Here is a 12,725-nt window from a genome sequence, read left to right as displayed (position 1 = left end):
CCCATGCGCCCCATCGCCGCTCCAATGTGCATGGGGTGGCGTAGTATTTTAATTATTATTTAGCTGGTTGATATTATGTCCTGAGTTTTATCTCCTAATTAAAATACACTATAAACGACACTTCAATGCCTCAGAAGCCCAATAGTACACAGCCGGGCCTCAATGTAAACGACCGGCAGTTACATTCTTAATTCGTTTAGCCACTACCTCCGCATGCAATGTATGTATTGACAGAGACTGGTTCCCCAAGGAAGCGCGACATAGTTGGCGAGAGACCAGCGCTAGACGGGGACGCTTTAGTGGTGTTACTGCTGGACGGGTCAGTATATGTTTAATTAATCGATGGGATGTCAGACAAACCTTGTGACAGAGGAGGATGACCCCTGATTTGGTACTATCGAAACATTTGACGATGGGGTTGGCATTGTTAAATGAAATAGATCACAGTATTTGCAGCAACTTTTGTCAGGTTAATCTCTTCCAAATTGCAGAACTTCTCCGGTCGTAAAGACCTCACATGATTTTATATGCCAGCCTGAAGTCTCATATTAATGTATTTTACGTTGCATACTCATTTACTAGCTAGCTTTCCGTCATGCGCAATGAAGACTGTGACCCAGATACTGCTACTTACTATATACTTTTGCCCAACCTTTATTTTACTTTCTGCAGAAGTGAATATTTGCGGCCTGTTGTTCTGCGATCCCAAGTTATGCGCATGCGCAAAACTGCAGACGAACCCCACCACCCTTTTTCTCTACCCCTGCCTAGCCTATGATAACTCTGCCCCCAAATGAGGTGATGGGACATGCAAGTCGTCTTAACGAGCGCCTTGTAGGCTGCAGTTTGCGAACCATGGCTCAAAAAGAACGCCTAGCCGGCCGCTCAAGGCGACCCAGGGGCGGTCAGTAGCATTAGCCAGACATGGAGCCACTTTCAATTGTCGTTTTTTTCTCTTTGTACAACTCACCCCGAAAACCTCGCATTTTAATTCTTTACCAGTAATTGTAGCGTGTAAGTGTTACGCCGTTGCCTTGGCCCTGCAAAAGCCCACTATTATACCCGCCCGCCATGTCCTCGTCTATACCGCCAGCTGCCGACGTGGCACCCAGGACCACGCCTGAAAAAAGCCAACAAACCACGGATGCAAAGCCCCGATCCTTGCGTGAGCGCCTCAAGCACAAAGGCAGACATTACTTGAACAAAGCCCCGGGTTTGCTCCCCTCTTATGCCAAAGCACGACCTTCCTCCCGGTTGATGTCTAATACCCTCAAAGAGAAGATGGCGGTTCTTTGGAAGGATGGAAATTCCTCGCCGACAACGGACAATGACCTGGATGCTCCAAGGGATAATAGCTCTACCGATTCGAAAATACAAAACGTGGTCCAGGTGGTGCCGACCGGGTTACAACAACATCCTGTAGACCAAACAGTCTCATCCTCAGCAAAGACGGACGGAACCGATGGAGAGGGCCCCGCAGCCAAATCCGAAAGCCATCGCCGATGGATCAAGGCTTATCCAGGAGTGAGAAGGAAACGAGTTACCTCGACGTCTATCCTGCCACTACATTTGGGTGAGCTTACGGGAGTGGGTAGTCAATACGACTTTGCCAACAGGCCGGCATCTGCGTTGATCTTGGGCCCGTACAATGCAGATTTGAAAGGTGAATCCATGCTCAATTTCTACCTACCTATTTTCTGAATATGTTAACTGTGTTCTAGAAAAAGACGATATTATACGCCGGCGCAGCCTGGTATGTAGCCTCTTTTTTATTTTACACTGATCCAAGTGCTGACATTTTGCTTCAGAGTCAACCAGTGACTTCAACTTGCGATACAGACATCCCCGAGTATGGTCAAAACTTTTCTTTTGCTACATACAACCCATCCGAACTCGATCTTCTACGAAGGCTTTCCGAGGACACATTCCAAGCCTCGACGTCTGCCCGAGACTCCACCTTTAGCTTTACACGGCCTTCCTCTATAATTTCAGCTGCTAGCACGTACGACTCGTCCATTGGCAGGGCCAGTTCCACGCCTTCTCGTCGAAGATCTCTTTTCAGAAAGACCCTGTCATCTTCTTCATCTCTCAATATATACCGAGAATCGCTACGTAACCATCGAGATCATGACAAGACTCCTGTGCCGCCTATCCCGTACCTCGACCCGCAAACCAAGGAACGACTCTCGGCATCAGCAAATATTCCAGTATACCAACATCTCATTGCTGCATCGGAGCCCACTGATTCGATCGCGTCACTTGTATCAGTCAAGGACAGCTCGTTGACCGTGTCTGATCAGGTGGCTTTGGCTGGTTGGGTTGCCCAGCAGCGTCGTTTGAACAAAGGTTTACTCCTCTCTTCATCATTCAACACACCAAAAGTACAGTCGCCGCTTGCTAGTGGACAGCGTCAGGTTGAGGAGAATCCCGACGAAGAGTTGAGTACCATTGAGGAACGACTCTCAGATGCAGGACCTCCGAGTGAGTCGATGCGTAGACTGAGTATGGATGATCATATCGATAGAGGTCACCTCTCTACCCCACGGAGTCATCCAGCGAAAGCAATGATACCATCCACAGGGACGAGAACCGAGACCACATTTGATGCTCGTTCTACAGCTCTCTCTAGCAAGGATGATACGGAACATGGGTTGACTTCGGACACATCTGTGACTGAAACTGATACAAGCGAAACCGACGAGTCCATGTCTGACGTTTCACAGCAAACGGATGAGTCTTTCGAAGAGGCCTTTCTCGCTTCTTCTCTGGACCCAGCCCTCCTAGCCTCTGTCACCGCCTTGAAAGATACGATCACCGCACTGGTTGTCCAACGGGTTGTCGCCTGGGTGAAACCTTGTTCACCAGGACTCAATCAGAATTCAGGGGCTTCTGACTCTACGCAATTCAGTGGTCAAAGTGGCCCACCGACTGAAAGTGATGGTAATAGCAAGAAGAGGGGAATCGATGATAGAGAGAGTGAGGGTGATGATACCAATGCTGGCGGCAGAGGAAACGGAGGCGATGATGAAAAACGTCGCAAGACAGAAAGCGCGCCATCGGGATCAGTACCAAATCTTGCCTGCCCGTTTGTTAAAGAATATCCCGGAGAGAGATGGCCTCGGTGCCAAAAAGGCTGGCCAAGCGTTCACCGGATAAAGTGCACAAGCCTGCTTACTAAAGTCAAGACACGATTTGCTGACTATAATAGGGAGCATATTTATAGATCTCACAAAGCACCGATTTATTGTAAGAGATGTTTTAGAATAGTCAAGACGGAGAAAGAACTTGATGCACATCTCCGTCAGGACCCGGCTTGCGAAGTCGTCAGTCCATCTAGAGAAATGCCAGGTATCGATAACGAGACTAAAGAGCGTCTCAAGTCAAGGCGGGGCATCCAGAATATTTCCGAAGAGGAAAAGTGGAAGCATATGTACAAGGTTCTATTTCCGAAAACCGAAGATATACCATCACCATGTAAGTTCTATCTGGGACATTTACTCGGAATCGTTCCATTGACCTGTGTATAGATTGTGATTTGCAAATCCTCGAGGCACCCATGACTGCAGAAACGCGAGCTCAATATCGCAGCTTTCTTCGACAGGAGGTTCCCGCCCGTGTGATACGAGACATAAACGCCAATGTACGAAATATGCCAGGGTTTCAGTTTAGCTCTGAAGTATCTGAGCGTTCACTCTTTGAAATGGTGTCTTCTGCAGTCTGGAATGCGTTTGATGAAGTCTTGCCGAGCCTGTTACCCCCGACCGAGCACAGGGATCTCCCAACAAGCGCTCCCCCAGTCACCGAGGTTCTGGCCGAATCTCAAGATCAGACATTGTCTGTTCCCTCATTGGCTTTTCAGGAGGAGCCAAACTTTTTAAATTCACATCGCGAGCTTCCCATTGTCGAAACCGAGGCAGCACAAGACTTTCATGATACAAGTACAGAGGATCCAATTGCTAGCTTGGAGCTGTTAGATCCTGGAAATGTTGCAGTCAGAAATCTGGACTTTGATCAGCTCGGGGAATTTGGGAATGGTCTTAATCCTGTTGTTTATGACTTTAACTTTAACCTTCTGCCATATTAAGATATGTAGAGGATATAGTACTGGATCGGACCAACGATTGGCATTGTATATCTGATGCTCACGTAGTCTTACCAAGCATCTCATCACTGGCCAATTCATAACTGGGCCAATTAAGCTGTATAGATCCTAAGCAGATTACTTTTCCCTTGAACTTTGTTGGGCCTTGCCGTTTTCTATTCACCTCGATAGTTCAGATATGACAACACTGTATCAACCTTAATGCATCATTAAACTTTATTTCAGTCGAGAATAACTGCGTAAGCTTCCTTCGCGCCATTATAAGGTGAGAATTAACCTCCTTCTTCTCATCATCTTGTTGGCGCGACTAGGCCGTTTCGCCCCCTAGGGATCTTGTGCAACGACCTCGATCTCGACTCTCGTATCATCTTCCACGAGACTTGCTACGCCGGCGCAAGCCCATATAGGTTCGTGGTCGGGCATATACTGCTTAAACCTTCTGACCATTGCCTCTAGTGCCTCGTTGATTGGAATGTGATACGAATTGACCCGGTAAACCTGTTCCTAACCCTTGCCTCCCGCATCACGGAGATTAAGCTCTAAGTTCCGGAAAGCTTGGTCAATCTCTGCGTTGATTTCCATATAGAATTCGCGTGTTCCTGGTTCTATCCGCCTATGCGAATCTTAGTAACTGAAGAATCCTTATAGATAAAGGGACGTCCCTTGTCCTGTACATTCAATCTTGTCTCTAACACGAACCGCTTGGCTATACTTGAACTGTTGCTTATTTCGAGCTCCGACATCGTCGTGAGCGTAGCACTTGAGATAAGACATGTTGGAAGAGATAGAAAAGTTTGGTTTACTTCCAGGGATGAATAAGCAACATTAAGCTGTCTTTCCAAAGAATAAAGAAGCGCGAGCCTCGGGATTAAGAGAGGATCTAGTCGCATTATGTCAGCGGCTGAGTTTGGTCTTTGTCCAGATAGCAGTGGGGTTACGCTGTCAAAATGCGGAGATGCAGCGGAATTTACATTCTTAATGGCGGGATCTGCCATCTAGCAGAACCAAGTGACGTATGCTACTGGGCTATCTCTCTTCTCCAAGTGCGTTAACGACTTCAGCGTCCGGCATCATCAATTGCTTAAAAATATAGCCGCGTTCTTCAGCATTTGGGGTATAGAACATAGGGCAAAAGCAAGTATAAATTCAGCATTATTCAACGTGAGATCTCTGCCACTTCTTACTAATGTCCCATAGTAGTGAAGCCTCGTTCAGCTTATTTACTACCTAAACTATCAATCATTCCCGGACTGCCATCGCTTACAGTCGTTATGCACTCATGCTTCCTCCAGTGTTCTCTAAACCTGTTAACTCATGATGATAAGTCGTTTACATATCTCCTAGAGAGCAGTCTTAGTTCCATAAATGTCATTATGGTCCTGGGTGCTTGGGGTAGATAGTGCTATATTGTTAGTCGGACCTATGTATGTACTCGACCTTGACCACATTATCATCTCGGCACATGCTCAAACAAGCGCAAACAAGCCAGACAGTCAGAAGCACGCCCGAAATGAAAAGACACAGGAACAGCTCCATGGACAAGAAATTGATCAGCACACCGAGGGTGAATGCGGTATTTCCTGCCCCATAGATTCCTCTCTCTGAAGAGGTCCCGGCAAGCTCCATGATGCCCCTTGGTCCCTCACGCATAGCGTACCCAACCATCACGCCTGCACCGAGAAACGTCATGGCGTCGACGAAGGCAACTACGTAGAGCATCCACCGTCGTAGCTGGTCACGCAGGGCGGTGAAATACAGGGCCGTAAGGACAAGCAGAGCAGAAGACAAAAGGGTTGAAATGACGGTGAAAGCTGCGGCACCTTGCCAGAGGGCCTTAACACGTGAGGGCTCGGTAAGCTTGCCTTCGATTCGAGCGAGTGCAGTGGTCCAGGGCGACGTCTTCTCCTCCACGATTGAAGATTCTGCATCTCTTCCCAGCTTAGCTTCAATAGCAAAAGCGATCATCTCTTCGATGCTTATTATGGGCGGAAAAGCTTGCTTGCACGACACTTTCTCATCAGTATCACTGTGAATGACACATATACGTAAAGGAACAATGGCTTAGTTAATTATAGCACAGCGGAGTATGAATGCCTACCCGAAAGCCCCCAGTACCAATCACTCGGAAGTTCGTCGATTTGGAGTTGCTCGTAGGAATACCGGTTGAGTTGGCGGTTGCATTGACGAGTTCACTACTCCCGACACGGAACAAGTAGATAGGTTGGGCACTTGGTGATATGCAGCTGATAAGGACAGTTATGTTACCAATGAGGGCAACTAGCAACCTGTAAGCATTGATCTTGTTGCATATTGGTTGGGGATGTAAGGATTGCTACTTACGAAGGATTGCCAACATGAACCATACCATTCTCCACTTAGTCTCGCCAACGCCGATTATCCTTAGAAAGAATTCGCAGATGGTCATGACGTTCTGAGGAGTGTAGGAGAATGCAAAACTGAGCCGCAGTGTTCATAAACGAATGTGAATGCGGGTGTACTAATTTTCCTCATACAGCTGGGAAACCAACCTGAATTTATAAACATTATTGCATTTTCTAAAGATAGCGCTCTTTTTTTTTATTTTTTATTTTTTAAATTCGATTCAGTCCAGCTCTGTGGCCAAAGCTTTTAAGGTGTTAATGATGCTGCAAGTACAGTCTACAAGTAAGCGCTGAGGCTGACTCAGGCTATTGGTTGATGTTGAGGTAAGTAGGCTTTCAAGATGCGGCCTTAGGGAGGAGCTGAAAGCAGTCAAGCCCTCATTTGACGTCTTAGCGCCAAGGGGCTTGGCGGAAACTTGGCAAAATCAACATGCCGGCAGCCTGGTCTCAAATATTACTTAAGTTATCTATTTTCACATACCGCACAGGGAATCAACACGGCATACGCGAGAAACAAGTTCTCAGCCGTATAAAACAGTGGCAAGCTGCGGGCGATAAAATTTTGGCTTGCACTAAGGCAAGCTTTTATTTATTAATAATTAAATGCACAGAGAAACAACCTTAATTTAGTTTAAAACAACAAGAACGCAGTAATTAGTAGATTTTAACCGCCGAGGTAAGAGTGTTACATGAAACGACATACCTTATCAGACGGGCATTCAATCTCGAAGTAATTGGGTCTTCGAGTTATGTAAACTCTCTGACTCAGAGGAACAGATTATAGTTCAGTTTATTCTAGACTTAGATTCGCGGGGAATTCCCACGCGACTACGTAGTGTGGAAGAAATGGCCGACCAATTGCTCGCCGACCGCAACGCGTCACTGTACTATATATTTCAATCAGGAACGCGACCCATTCTCACCTGTGCACTAATCACCTTATTATAACTGTCCTTATTTACTACCAACCCGGGAATAAGGCCCGTTCCCAAAATTCATCTTAGTTCCCACGTAAAATAGGGATTATCTGGAAATGGGACCTGTTTTCTCCATTAAGGGACCCCCGCCTACTCACTATACCCACAGACGCCAATCCATTGCTTGTAAAGTCGACCATGAAGATCGCTACTTTATTTGCGGCCATCATGGCCTTGGCACAGAGTGTCTCTGCGCATTATACCTTCCAGCAGCTTAGTGTTGGCTCGACCAAGTACCCAGTTTTCCAGTACATCCGACAGAACTTGAACTATAACTCTCCTGTCACCGGTACGGGTTCAATATTCCTCCCAAGGAAGAATCTGGTTTACTGATGTTTGTATCGTGTGGACCGGGACTCTCACGACCTGCGATGCAAACCATTGCAGGCCAAGAACGACGGTATTATAATTGGCGTAAAAAGCTGCTTTAGTAAGACAGACAGGCATATTCTCTGGGATTCTTAGGGTAACCTAAAGTAAAAATAATAATACTTTATAATACTTCTTACATAATTATAATCTTTCTTTTTTATAATTTAATCCTTTTTACCTTTTAATATTAGCTTAATATCTTATTTATATCTTAAAGATTTTAAAGCTTAGCCTTTAATAAAATAACCTTAACGTGGTTGATAAGCGAGCGTCGCAGATAAGTAAGCGTCGCACTGCACTGTATGGCTAAAAATAGCTTACCTTATAGAGATTTATACTTTAAATAAAATAGTTAAAAATATATAAAAAATACTTTATATAATAGTATAGTTAGTTTTATTAAATAGTATTTTTTAAAGACTTTTAGCTATTTTATTTTATATAGAAAACCTTAAAATACAGTGTATTTTACAGTGTAAATAGACTTTTAAGTTTATATAGGATTTTCTTAGATTTTTTTTAAAAAAAAAAGAAGATAGCTTATTTTAAGAGTTATATATATGCTATAAAAATTATAGCTATTTTAGGCTTAGTTTGGATTTTTAAAGAGTAAAGAGTTTTTAAAAACCGGATTTAAGGTGTATAAAGTAGTGCGACGCATGCTTGTCTGCGACACATGCTTATCAAACACGTTATATATAATTATTTTTATTACTTTAATAATTAATTTTAAAGCTTTAGGACAAGCTTAAAGCATGTACTCATTAAGTGAAATGCAAGTCACACTCTTATCATCATGATCTCAAAGGAAGAACGAAAATGACCCACGAGGCTTCTCTCACCGCAGTGCATCTATGAATAAAACATTCAGGCTTACAGCAACGTGGCCACCGCGAGGAACTACTGCGTTATATGTTACATATGCACGCAACCGCAAAATGCTAATGACAGACCTATGTGTACGCTTCCAATCTCCCAGTTGGTGGTGCAGACTGCGGCAGCTCTAATATGACCACGGATACCGCCCCCGTCTGTGTAGACTTGTAAAGTGCCTGGTTCGTCGTGTATAATCTGTTCACGTCTGGTTTGGGCTTCTGCGTTTATTTCGATAAATATCTGCGGTCCGTGCCATCACGGAGGAAGCAAAGTTTATTTCGATAAATGTCTGCGGTACGTGCCATCACCGAGGAAGCAAAGGGGGCGCTGTGGAGTCGAGTGGGTCTGTCTCACGGTGGACCTTATGTGATGCCGTCAGATCATGCCTCAATCTATAACTTGGTATATCCTCTCAGCAGAATACCTCATGCCCCTCTTTCCTAACTTCTAAGTCGGTTGTATGCCATGCTTTGTATAGCAATACCAAACTCTACTCGTAATTTAAATTCATCATCTCCGAAAAGTATGGCGCCGAACATTAAAACTCCACGCGCCAAAAATGTCTCCAATCTTCCCGTCTCAACTATAAGTCGCCTGGCATTTACTTATTTCGGCGTTGTCTTCTCCACAGGCTTCTTCTTTGGTACCATCCGCCATCTATACGTCATCCCCAAATTCAATCTCCCTCCGTCACATGCCGAAATTATTGAGGCACCACTTATGTTTATCGCTGTTATTGGTTGGGCGAATTGGCTAGTAAACCGCTATAAGGTCCCCGCCAAAGCACGTGTAAGAATGGCAGTTGGACTATTAGGGTTGGGATTTATGGTTTGTGTGGAATTCATGGGGCGCAAAGTTGCGGGAGGTCGTGGTCCTGTAAAAGAGAGTGAGGAGGGGTGGACGGGAGCAGCTCAAGTGCTGTATTTGTTTGATTTGATATTTTTTGGGATCATGCCTTGGATTCTGATATTGGTAGAAAAGGTGTAATCCCATGCTGAGCGTGATGTATATTTCGATGCCATGTGTCACATTTAAGGCACATGTCATTATTAGGGACAGAGCTAGCGCCGTGCACACGTTTTGCCTCAGCTGGTAATGCAACATTATATACATCTGCATATACCTACGCAATGTGTCCACGCTGTAGTGAAACCTATGTAAAATGGCCTTAACTGTTGTATGTGATGTAAGCACAGACACAATTGACGAATGACCCAATCGCGAAAGAAATGCATGGTTTTAGTAGTTGAAGTCGGTCTGAAAGAGGTTTTGCTCCTTGGTCAAACCGTCTCACAATTGAATCTCACCCTCTGCGCAGCTTGCGATATGATCTGGACGATTCTTTTATTATGCTAGCAAATAATGCTACAAAGTTATAATCAGGAGGTCCAGAACCACTGCTACAATAATAACCCAATACCTTGGATCGTTACATATTATCATAGAACCTGCCTCTTCTAGCCCTAAGGTCTATACCAAAGGCAGTCAACCTCTTAACTTAGCCAACCAACTACCCTCTTCTCTGAGGAAGTAGGCTACCAAAGCATTCATAATTGCGAATCGACCGCTACACTGGTCAATTAATTTAAACCCTGCCGATTGAACTTTCCCGTCAACATCGCAGGTATGCATTCCGAGTCAAGTTGCATGCAGAACTGAGATAAGCAAGGTCGCACGCTAGAAGGCCGGCCAATACTATCCCAAGGATTATTGACAACCTCACGCGACCTATGCTATAGTATCCTCTCTGGAAAGTGTTCAGCGACGTTGTCATTCACGCTCAATGATGCTGGTTGGATCGAGGGCTTGGCCGCGCCTTCGCGTTAGCCATGTTCGTGGACTTTCCAGCTCTAGCCGAGGCCTCGTTAAAGAATAGAGTAGACTTCCATGGATGAATGGACCAGCCGATGTGACTCTTAGCGTGTGATCCGTGGCTCGCAGAATGCATATCTGTTCAAGCCAATGCGGTTGAGGCATAGCGGATAGCGTACTCAGAGCGGTCCTGACTGAGGGCTTGAAAGATCCTTCGATAGGACATGCCGCAACCGGTCTTCGAGGCGCGTACGAATTCGATCATTTCGACCCAGGCTATTTTAGTCCATTAGCAAAGAGGGACGGGAGGACTTGGTCTTGGCCTGGGCGTCTGTTAGCAAGCTAGGCTGACCCGACTGGCGTCTAGGCGTAGTGAAAAGAGCAATTACAACTTACTGAACCTGCCCTGAGGTTATCCCTAATCGTTTGGCTATGTCATTATAATTGAAGCCGGCGGTAATAAGCATACGGCCTGGAAGGCGTTGATCGTGGGTGAGCTGCCGTGTCCCTTGCGCAAAGAGGCTTTAAAATATGGTCTTGACGACCAAAGCCACATACGCCTGTTCTAGAATGGCCACACCTGAAGATTGGTATGTGTAGGTATGGGTGCAACACAGAGGTTGTCAGCCTGAAATGGAAGCTCTTGTGGTTCTCATTATTTACTGGTTGAAGTCGTTGATGCGCACACTATAAGTCCCATACCTAACGCCCTGATCGAAAGCGCGTCCTGGGCAAATATACAGCCATAAAAGTATAAGTTTCAGCTTACAGTCTTGGATTTGGATTACTTCTGTGATTAGAAGAATTATAACATTGGTAAGTAAGACTCATGCCCTACGTACCAATACCATCATATACTAAATAGTAATGAAATATACGTCCCTCGCGTATAGGAGGAAGCGAATTGCAAAAAGAAAAACCCCTTGTCAAGTATTATTCTGGCTTTGCACGACCCCTCAAAGGTTCGATCTCCATATCTTTCGATCACTAGAACCCCAACACCTGCATAAATCATCCCTCGCTGATGAAACTTCGCCTAAGGAACGTCTTCAGGATCGCTGCGCCTGTCTGGAATGAATATTGACTTGCATAACGGGCAATCGACATGGTGTCTCTGGAACCAGGAGTCGATGCAACCCGTATGGAAGACATGTTTACATTTTAATCGTCGGACATTGTCCTGGTCCCTAAGAACTTCGATGCATATTGCACTATACTCATATCAGTAGGGGTAGGAAAATCTCTCATTCCGACTTGAAACTTACCAGACTTCAGCCGAACTAGGCTGCGTTAAAGTCCACGTTGCCTGCTTCTTCCACTCCTTCACTATCTCGTATTTTTGTGATGGGTTTGTGTTGTTGAGCTTCTGTAGATGGACTGTATATCGCGATTTTGTAATATACCTGGCTTTATTAATATGGATATAGACCACAAAACTTCGAACGAAGAGCGTACAAAATGACAACTACTAATAATAGACCGATGATACAGCCCATTACCCCAAGAAACGGTATAGGCGTACCCGAGGCGGGGGCATTGCTCTGACTGGTTGAATTACCTGGAGGAGGGTAAGGGATGAATCGTCTTTCCATATCGACTTTCTGTTGAAATTCTGGTAGGTCTCAGTAGAACATGATAAAATATGAAGGCTACATTTCGCGTTGTTCCCTCGTATACAAGGGATCAGTTACGACTTCTATTAATGATTTCTCGAACATATAGTCGTAACTTTCCGCCATAAACAACGCACCACGGTGAACTGAACCACATCACGAACAAGTCAAATGTCATAATGGAGCCATGGCTCAGACGCTTGTTGGCGGCTTTTCGATAGCGTATTGGGTGAGGGGTCAGGTAGTGGTTAGTCGAAATACCGGTGGTCTGATACATTGTTCTAGCTTGTCCTGCCGCTTTTTCCCGACACCATGATTTTGGTGCTCATCCACACTAATGTTAAAATAGTGTTCTCTTTGGCCTGACCACATCACCTGAGGTGAAGTCAGGTTCTTAATCATACGTGCAACATGCGGGGTTGGTCCAGACACAGAGGCGCCTAGTGGCAGCCACTATGAGTCCGATGACGCGTCTAGAGATACGATGGCAGGTGAATGCAATTTAACGGACAGATCAATCCAGATCAATGGGTGGACCTACAGGGAATTGGTAACGGCCTCGCAGCCAATACTGAAGAGATCACGTTCGCTA

At 45.3% G+C, this 12,725-nt stretch overlaps 3 protein-coding genes across 4 annotated transcripts; 1 reads left to right on the top strand and 2 right to left on the bottom strand.

The window, feature by feature from the left end:
- Positions 1 to 965: 965 nt before the first annotated feature.
- On the top strand, positions 966 to 4,317 carry FOIG_16695 (uncharacterized protein). Of its 2 annotated transcripts, XM_031218169.1 has the most exons (6): positions 973 to 1,213; positions 1,277 to 1,663; positions 1,722 to 1,753; positions 1,809 to 3,157; positions 3,209 to 3,474; positions 3,528 to 4,317. In XM_031218169.1, the coding sequence occupies exons 1-6, from the start codon at positions 1,072 to 1,074 to the stop codon at positions 4,082 to 4,084; spliced, it is 2,733 nt and encodes a 910-aa protein (XP_031052120.1). In that variant the 5' UTR covers positions 973 to 1,071; the 3' UTR covers positions 4,085 to 4,317. The 2 variants fall into 2 exon arrangements, with proteins under 2 accessions (XP_031052119.1, XP_031052120.1); XM_031218168.1 differs by having other exon boundaries at positions 966 to 1,663.
- Positions 4,318 to 5,229: 912 nt separating this feature from the next.
- Positions 5,230 to 6,108, bottom strand: FOIG_16694 (uncharacterized protein). The gene has a single exon (XM_031218167.1). It carries the CDS (start codon positions 6,065 to 6,067, stop codon positions 5,513 to 5,515), a length of 555 nt encoding a protein of 184 aa, XP_031052118.1. The 5' UTR covers positions 6,068 to 6,108; the 3' UTR covers positions 5,230 to 5,512.
- Positions 6,109 to 10,662: 4,554 nt separating this feature from the next.
- On the bottom strand, positions 10,663 to 12,311 carry FOIG_16693 (uncharacterized protein; the record flags this gene model as incomplete). The annotated part of the gene is made up of 3 exons (XM_031218166.1): positions 10,663 to 10,796; positions 11,786 to 11,805; positions 12,298 to 12,311. The coding sequence occupies 3 exons, from the start codon at positions 12,309 to 12,311 to the stop codon at positions 10,663 to 10,665; spliced, it is 168 nt and encodes a 55-aa protein (XP_031052117.1).
- Positions 12,312 to 12,725: the final 414 nt, after the last annotated feature.

The sequence above is a fragment of the Fusarium odoratissimum genome, assembly GCF_000260195.1.
Source record: "Fusarium odoratissimum NRRL 54006 unplaced genomic scaffold supercont1.122, whole genome shotgun sequence".
Classification (NCBI taxonomy): Eukaryota; Fungi; Ascomycota; class Sordariomycetes; order Hypocreales; family Nectriaceae; genus Fusarium; species Fusarium odoratissimum.
The sequence above is the reverse complement of the archived record's forward strand: the minus strand, read 5'-3'. Positions and strand labels throughout refer to the sequence as shown.